The sequence below is a fragment of the Octopus bimaculoides genome, chromosome 4, assembly GCF_046866305.1.
Source record: "Octopus bimaculoides isolate indiv1 chromosome 4, ASM4686630v1, whole genome shotgun sequence".
NCBI classification, from domain to species: Eukaryota; Metazoa; Mollusca; class Cephalopoda; order Octopoda; family Octopodidae; genus Octopus; species Octopus bimaculoides.
Window position 1 is genome coordinate 95606719 of NC_142931.1, and position 10023 is coordinate 95616741.

A 10023-nucleotide genomic window follows, 5' to 3' on the forward strand; every position below is an offset into this window, starting at 1 on the left:
GTTTATTGCACCTGAACATCTGCCACATACAAAAACTACCTTCCTAGTTAACCTGCCTTTGATATTGCTGCACCTCTTATGTGTCCATAGCTTGCACTGGGTACATCTTATAGAGTTACTATCTACTCCTTTTCTACATACTGAGCAGGGCCATCTACCTGAAGGGGTTTGTGTTTTATCTGCCTTCCTACTTATTAGGATTTTGGTTTTAGCTAGGTTCACTCTAAGGCCCTTCGATTCTAGTCCTTGCTTCCACACCTGAAACTTCTCCTCTAGTTCTGATAGTAACTGTGCAATTAGGGCAAGGTCATCAGCATAGAGGAGCTCCCAGGGGCATCCTGACTTGAATTCCTCTGTGATCGCCTGGAGGACTATGATAAATAGGAGGGCGCTGAGGACCGAACCTTGGTGGATCCCTACCTCTACCCGGAATTCATTACTGTACACATTTCCAACCCTCACCTTACTGACAGCATCTCTGTACATGACTCGCACAGCTCTCACTAACCATTCTTCTATCCCAAGTTTCCTCATTGACCACCAGATAAGGGATCGGGGGGACCCTGTCAAAGGCTTTCTCCATGTCAACGAAAGCCAGGTACAGAGGCTTATCCTTGGCTAGGTATTTCTCCTGCAGCTGTCTCACTAGAAATAAGGCATCAGTGGTGCTTTTACCTGGCACGAACCCAAACTGCATCTCATCTAAATTGATTCGCTCCCTAATTAGTTGGGCTATGACCCTCTCTGTAACTTTCATAACCTGATCTAACAGCTTGATGCCTCTGTAATTATTTGTATCTAAAGCATCACTTTTACCTTTGTAGCATTTGACTATGGTGCTGCTACACCAGTCATTGGGTATGACTCCTTTGTGTATCACCTGGTTCGTAATATGGGTGACTAGGCTGTAGCCAACACTTCCAGATATTTTGAGTATCTCTGCAGTGATTCCTGATGGGCCGGGGGCTTTCCCTGTCTTCATACTCTTAATTGCTTTATCTACCCTGGTACTGTCAACTCAGATAGCTGGTCCCTCTGTTGGGTCAACATACGGCAGGCTCTCTTTCTCCCATTCATTCTCTTTATTAAGCAATCTATCATAGTGGCATCTCCAGACCTCTTTCTTTGCAGCCTCATTTAGTGCAAGCGTACCATCATCCACGCGAACACATTTCTCTCCCACGACATCACTATTCTCTCTCCTACACTGTCTTACAACGAAATACCTCAAGTCTTTGGTCCTCACGGCGAAGAACATTGGCAAATCTTTTCTTATCTGCTTCCCCTCTGGCTAAATAAACCTGTCGCCTAGCTTCCATTCTGGCAGATTGGTACAATTCCCTGCTACCACCGTTCTTCAAGTCCTTCCAAGCTTGTTTCTTTTGTCTAATAGCCCTGTCTACCACGTTACTCTGGGTTGAGAGGGGACTTTACCCCAGCCACAAATCTGGTTAGTGGCTCACAACAGGTTGTCCCGCAGAAATCTCCACTTGTCTTCCACGTTGTATGATGCTATATCCCCTTCTATTCCGTCAAATGCTTCAAGTAACTTGTCTCTAAGTCTCTGTAAGCTTCCACACCCTTCTCCTCCAAGCCGGTCTACTTCTGGGCACCCATTTTGCTTTGATCCCGAAGTCGCTAACTACTAATCTATGTTGTGGGGTACATTCTTCGCCAGGGAAGGTTTTGGCATTTATAAGCCGCCCTCTTTCCTTATTTCTGGCAAGGATGTAGTCGATTTGGCTAGAGTGTCTGCCAGATCGGTAGGTGACTAGGTGACTGGCAGGTTTCCTGAAGTTGGTATTGCAGACCAGTTGGTATTGCAGACAGGTTTCTTTGAGTTTCCGTCTACCAAATCCACTCACAAGGCTGTGGTCGGCCCGAAGCTATAGTAGAAGACACTTGCCCAAAGTGCCACGCAGTGGGACTGAACCCAGAACCATGTGGTTGGTAAGCAAGCTACTTACCACACAGCCACTCCTGCGCCTATGCATATATAAATACATATATATATATATGCATGTATATACTCTTTTACTCTTTTACTTGTTTCAGTCATTTGACTGCGGCCATGCTGGAGCACCGCCTTAAGTTGAGAAAATCAACCCCAGGACTTATTCTTTGTAAGCCTAGCACTTATTCTATCGGTCTCTTTTTGCCGAACACACCAGCATCGGTTGTCAAGCGATGGTGGGGGGACAAACACAGACACACAAACACACACATATATATATACATATATACGACAGGCTTCTTTCAGTTTCTGTCTACCAAATCCACTCACAAGGCTTTGGTTGGCCTGAGGCTATAGTAGAAGACACTTGCCCAAGGTGCCACGCAGTGGGCCTGAACCCGGAACCATGTGGTTGGTAAGCAAGCTACTTACCACACAGCCACTCCTGCGCCTATGCATATATATATATACATATATATATGCATGTATATATATATATATACATATATATATATGCATGTATATATATATATATACATATATATATATGCATGTATATATATATATATACATATATATATATGCATGTATATATATATATATACATATATATATATGCATGTATATATATATATATACATATATATGCATGTATATATATATACATACATATGCATGTATGTATATATACATATATATATATGCATGTATGTATATATACATATATATATGCATGTATGTATATATACATATATATATGCATGTATGTATATCATCATCATCATCATCGTTTAACGTCCGCTTTCCATGCTAGCATGGGTTGGACGATTTGACTGAGGACTGGTGAAACCGGATGGCAACACCAGGCTCCAGTCTGATTTGGCAGAGTTTCTACAGCTGGATGCCCTTCCTAACGCCAACCACTCAGAGAGTGTAGTGGGTGCTTTTACGTGTCACCCGCACGAAAACGGCCACGCTCGAAATGGTGTCTTTTATGTGCCACCCGCACAAGCCAGTCCAGGGGCACTGGCAACGATCTCGCTCGAAAATCCTACAGGAGCCAGTCAGGCGGTACTGGCAACGGCCACGCTCAAAATGGTGCATCTCATGTGCCACCCGCACAAGAACCAGTCCAGGGACACTGGCAACGATCTTACTTGGCTTGCCGGATCTTCTCACGCACAGCACATTTCCAAAGGTCTCGGTCAGTAGTCATCGCCTCGGTGAGGCCTAATGTACGAAGGTCTTGCCTCACCACCTCAGCCCAGGTCTTCCTGGGCCTACCTCTTCCACGGGTTCCCTCAACTGTTAGGGTGTGGCACTTTTTCACGCAGCTATCCTCCTCCATTCTCACCACATGTCCATACCAGCGCAATCGTCTCTCTTGCAAGCCACAACTGATGCTTCTAATGTTCAGCTTTTCTCTCAAGATACTTACACTCTGACGGGTATTCACATTGACATTACACATCCAACGGAGCATACTGGCTTCATTCCTTGCGAGCTTACGTATGTCCTCAGCAGTTACAGCCCATGTTTCACTGCCATGTAGCATGGTTGTTCGTACGCATGCGTCATACAGTCTGCCTTTTACTCTGAGTGAGAGTCCCTTTGTCGCCAGCAGGGGTAAGAGCTCTCTAAACTTTGCCCAGGCTATTCTTATTCTAGCAGCTACACTTTCAGCGCACCCACCCCCACTACTAACTTGGTCGCCCAGATAGCGGAAGCTATCGACTACCTCTAGTTTTTCACCCTGGAATGAGATAGAAGTTGTTTCCTGTTTGTTTGCAGTCTTTATTGCACCTGAACATCTGCCACAAACAAAAACTAACTTGCTAGTTAACCTGCCTTTGATGTTGCTGCACCTCTTATGTGTCCATAGCTTGCACCGGGTACATCTTATAGAGTTACTACCTACTCCTTTTCTACATACTGAGCAGGGCCATCTACCTGAAGGGGTTTGTGTTTTATCTACCTTCCTACTTATTAGGATTTTGGTTTTAGCTAGGTTGACTCTAAGGCCCTTCAATTCTAGACCTTGCTTCCACACCTGAAACTTCTCTAGTTCTGATAGTGACTCCGCAATTAGGGCAAGGTCATCAGCATAGAGGAGCTCCCAGGGGCAACCTGTCTTGAACTCCTCTGTGATTGCCTGGAGGACTATGGTAAATAAGAGGGGGCTGAGGACGGAACCTTGGTGGACCCCTACCTCTACCCGGAATTCATTGCTGTACTCATTTCCAACCCTCACCTTACTGGCAGCATCTCTGTACATGGCTCGCACAGCTCTCACTAACCATTCTTCTATCCCAAGTTTCCTCATTGACCACCAGATAAGGGATCGGGGGACCCTGTCAAAGGCTTTCTCCATGTCAACGAAAGCCAGGTACAGAGGTTTATCCTTAGCTAGGTATTTCTCCTGCAACTGTCTTACTAGAAATAAGGCATCAGTAGTTCTTTTACCTGGCACGAACCCAAACTGCATCTCATCTAAATTGATTCGCTCCCTAATTAGTTGGGCTATGACCCTCTCTGTAACTTTCATAACCTGATCTAGCAGCTTGATGTCTCTGTAATTATTTGTATCTAAAGCGTCACCTTTACCTCTGTAGCAGTTGACTATGATGCTGCTACACCAGTCATTGGGTATGACTCCTTCGTGTATCACCTGGTTCGTAATACGGGTGACTAGGCTATAGCCAACACTGCCAGATATTTTGAGCATCTCTGCAGTGATTCCTGATGGGCCGGGGGCTTTCCCGGACTTCATACTCTTAATTGCTTTATCTACCCTGGTACTATCAACTCGGATAGCTGGTCCCTCTATTGGGTCGACATACGGCAGGCTCTCTTTCTCCCATTCATTCTCTTTATTAAGCAATCTATCGTAGTGGCATCTCCAGACCTCTTTCTTTGCATCCTCATTTAATGCAAGCGTACCATCATCCATGCGAACACATTTCTCTCCTACATCACTATTCTCTCTCCTACACTGTCTTGCAACACGAAATACCTCGAGTCTTTGGTCCTCACGGCGCAGAACATTGGCAAATCTTTCCTTATCTGCTTCCCCTCTGGCTAAATAAACCTGTCGCCTAGCCTCCCTTCTGGCACATTGGTACAATTCCCTGCTACCACCATTCTTCCAGTCCTTCCAAGCCTGTTTCTTTTGTCTAATAGCCCTGTCTACCTCCTTGTTCCACCACCACGTTACTCTGGGTCGGGAGGGGACCTTACACCACCCACAAATCTGGTCGGTGGCTTTCAACAGGTTGTCCCGCAGAAATCTCCAATTGTCTTCCACGTTGTATGATGCTATATCCCCTTCTATTTCGTTAAATGCTTCAAGTAACTTGTCTCTAAGTCTCTGTCCGTTTGCAGGGTCTTTAAGCTTCCACACCCTTCTTCTCCAAGCCTGTCTAATTCTGGGCACCCATTTTGCCTTGATCCCAAAGTCGCTAACTACTAATCTATGTTGTGGGGTACATTCTTCGCCAGGGTAGGTTTTGGCATTTATAAGCCGCCCTCTTTCCCTATTTCTGGCGAGGATGTAGTCGATTTGGCTAGAGTGTCTGCCGGAGCGGTAGGTGACTAGGTGACTGGCAGGTTTCCTGAAGTTGGTATTGCAGACCATAAGATTGGTTGCATCACAGAACTCCAGCAGTCTGGTTCCCTCCTCGTTGCGGGAACCGAAGCCATAGCCTCCATGTATGCCATGGAAGCCTCCAGCACGACGTCCGACATGACCGTTGAAGTCTCCAGCCACAAAGAGAAGGTCCCTGTCACTCGTCGACGAGGTAGTTTGCAAGAGGGTGTCATAGAATTGGTCTTTCAGACCATCTGGTAGACCCGGTTGAGGTGCATAGGCTGAGATGACAGTAGCTAATCTATGATGAAGCACTAGTCTGATCTTAAGTATATATATATATGCATGTATGTATATATACATATATATATGCATGTATGTATATATATATATATATATATCTATCTTTTTATCTATTTATCTATCTGTCTTCCTCCATCTTTCTATCTATACCTCTGTCCTGGCCTCTACTTCACTGCTATACCCTTCTGTCACTTTCTCCTTGTTCCACTTCCTCCCTCCACCATCCTCTCTGCTCTCGTGTGACCTGTGGTCAACTTTCTTTTCACTCCAGCCGCTGTGAAGGCAAGACGAACTACTAGCGTTCTACCTCAGATTTGCGTTTGGTCGTACGGCTTTTGAATGTTGTTTTCACTGTCCATTTTTTCCTGTCTTGGTTTGTGTTTGCCACCTTGGAATCCTCTGTGTAGTGGGTTGATCCACTACTCAGGAAGAGACTATTCTAGAGTACGTTCTGTCTTATCTTCGAAACGTCTAGATAGAATAGAGACAGCTGATGAAGGGATATTCCAAGTGGCTTTCCGTTTTCCTCTGTGTTCGTTCCGTTGTCTGTAGTTTATTGTTCTAACGTCCTGTACCCTGATATGCATATATATACACATGTAGATGTAAGTATGTACATATATGTGTGTATACATGTATATATATTCCTTGTATTATTACATTATTGAACGCACACGTCCTTTTTTGCAAGTAAGTCTATATATATATATGCATGTATGTGTATATATATATATATATATATATACATACAATTATATATATACGCATGTATGTATGTATATATATATATATATACAATTATATACATGTATATATACACATACACATATGCATGTTGCAGAGAGCAACTAATTCCTTCCGGTCTCTTCAGTCTCGTGTCTGGTACAAGCATGGCATCGCAAGGCAAACAAAAGTTGCTGTGTACCGTGCATGTGTACTGACATCGCTCCTCTACTCATGTGAGACACGGACTCTGTACAAACGTCTGGTAAGGGTCCTTGAATGCTTTCATCAGAGAAGTCTCAGACACATTCTCAATGTTGGCTGGACCTCAAAAATTCCAGACACACAGGTCCTGAGGACAGCTGATATCTTGAGTATTGAGGCAATAGTGCACAAGCACCGGTTATGCTAGACTGCACACCTTATTAGAATGAAAGATAGCAGGATTCCTAAGCAGATGCTATATGGAGAACTTGTGAATGAAAGGAGATTCCGGCAGAAACCAAGGCTGCGATTTAAGGACTGTGTCAAGTCCTCATTAAAGGCCTGTGATATGTAGGATATGCATCATATATACATATACATATCATCATCATCATATATATATGCATGTATATATACATATATATATGCATGTATATATACATATATATATGCATGTATATATACATATATATATGCATGTATATATATATGCATGTATATATATGCATGTATATATACATATATATATGCATGTATATATACATATATATATGCATGTATATATATATGCATGTATATATATATATATATATATATATATATGCATGTATATATATATATATATATATATGCATGTATATATATATGCATGTATATATGCATGTATATATATATGCATGTATATATATATATATATATATGCATGTATATATATATGCATGTATATATGCATGTATATATATATGCATGTATATATATATATATATATATATATATATATATATATATATATACACATGTCTGTATATATATATGCATATATATATTCTTGTATATATATATCATCATCATCATCATCATCGTTTAACGTCCGCTTTCCATGCTAGCATGGGTTGGACGATTTGACTGAGGACTGGTGAAACTGGATGGCAACACCAGGCTCCAATCTAATTTGGCAGAGTTTCTACGGCTGGATGCCCTTCCTAACGCCAACCACTCAGAGAGTATATTCATGTATATATATATATATATATATGCATGTATATATATATATATATATATATATATATATGCATGTATATATATATATATATATATATATGTATACCTGTATATATATATATATATATATAGATATGTATGCATGTATATATATATGCAGATATATGTATATAGATATGTATGCATGCATGTATATATAAATGTATGCATAGACATATATGTGTGCATGCGTGTGTATATATATGCATATACATATATGTGTGCATGCGTGTATGTGTGAAAAAAAATATAAGTATAAATATATAATTATGCATTCATATATATATATGTGTATGTATGCATGCATGTATAGATATATATGTATGCATGCATGTATATGGGGAGATTTATATATATATATATATATATATATATATATATATATATATATATATATATATATATATATATAAGCACTTCGCTTATATCCGAACTAGTGTGTTTGAATTATTTAAACTAAAACGAAACTAAAAATGTTCCGGTCGCAGAAAATTAGCTCCGATTGTTTTTAAATCTATAAAAGGAATAAAAATAAAAATGTCAAATTCTCTCTTTCAACAAACACCAGATTAGATAAAAGGCAATGTGTATTACTATGAATATTTATTATTATTGATAATCTTTATACATTCACATGTGTTCAATGTATTTATATATACTTCTTAACAAGGTGCAGAAGCGTCATATTTGTAAGTGAGGCCAAAAACAATTGAGATGATTTTTTTTAAGACGTCATTGAAAAGGCTCCAACCGAAAATCGAAACCGAATTACCGTGATGACATAAATAGGTGTGTGTAAAAGTACTGTTAATATATCTTATCTATCGTAAAATTGTATAATAAAATTATTGACATATAGGCTGTAAAACTATCAATACATTACAAAAGAGGTTGTACAACAGACATTCACATTGTGTGCCCTCATTAATATGTGTGTGTGTGTGTATGTATATATATATATATATATATATATATATATATATATATATATATATATACCAGGATGAAAAAGTCATAAAATTGGCACATGATTATAACTGTAATGAAAATACTAGAAACATTTATTTTGTGAAGAATAAAACGGTAAATTAAAACAATAGCTAATGAAATTCCATAAAATAGATGAGGAGAGAAAGTAAGAAAGAAAATATAGTATTCCAGGGGCAAATGTGCTGCATGATACACACGATACCCTTCTCTCGTTGCAGTTAAACGACAATTGAAACCAAATGAGAAAAAGACTCTCAGACTTTGTGACAAAACTTACCTCTGACTTGACCTTCGAATACAAGAAGCAGTTCCTTTTCCTTTTTAGCCTTGCGATCAGCCATCGTAAAATAATCCTGACTGATAGTCCGAAGTAGTAGTAAAAATTTTTAGTACCAAAGTGAACACCGGTCGCCTTAACGCGCTTTCCTACTCTATACTACTGTATCTTAAAAAGGAGCACTTCACTTGCTGCTCCTCCCGCTCTCTCTCTTTGTATGCGATCTAATTACGACTACACTAACACTCCTTTTAGATTCAGTTACACTCTCCTCATCACTCTGACTAAACTGACGCCCACTTTCTCTCTCTTTGTGTCTCTGTTTCCTTCTCTCCCTCTCCTTCCCTTTCTTGCTCTCTTTCTCTCTCGGTGGCTGTGTGTGTGTATAAAATAATGTAGATCCATTTTTTCCGCTATTGACACATACTAGTGCCTGATTTCCCTGACTTATGGATTCCTAGCTACACATACATACAGGCATACCTACACAATTGTGCCCTCTCACCGACTTCATTTCCTCATAACAGAATTTTTTAATGAAATTTTCTACAAATACCTTTCAGGTGGTGTAGATTACAATTACATCGGAATTTCACGTGAAAAACAAATTAGTGGATAAGCACACATACATACAGACACTCATCGCATAATTTTTTCAAAATTTCAAGTTTCATTTAACAGATGTGTTGTGTATCAGTATTGTATGTATGTATGTACGTACGTATGTATGTATGTATTTATGTATGTATGTATGTATGTATAATTACTCAAGTTGATGTCCGAGGTCACAATAAGCCCACTGAGAGTGGGCCCCTTGTTCTTTATTAAGACATCCCTATTGGAAGATTATCTTGTATATAAAACCAGCTCAAGCGAACTGGATATCTTACACTTTACCAAAGTGCAAGATATCCAGTTTGGCAGAGCTGGTTTTATGCACAAGAT

General features: G+C 40.0%; 1 protein-coding gene across 2 annotated transcripts in view; it reads right to left on the reverse strand.

Annotated features, from left to right (window-relative positions):
- Positions 1-9249, reverse strand: part of LOC106872494 (SLIT-ROBO Rho GTPase-activating protein 1-like) — a 654858-nt gene extending 645609 nt beyond the window's left edge. For both annotated transcript variants that reach the window (XM_089351041.1, XM_089351043.1), the window contains exon 1: positions 9079-9249. In XM_089351041.1, the coding sequence (XP_089207167.1) occupies positions 9079-9142 (64 nt within the window). In that variant the 5' untranslated portion in view covers positions 9143-9249. The remainder of the gene's footprint in view (positions 1-9078) is intronic.
- Between the last annotated feature and the right edge of the window lie 774 nt (positions 9250-10023).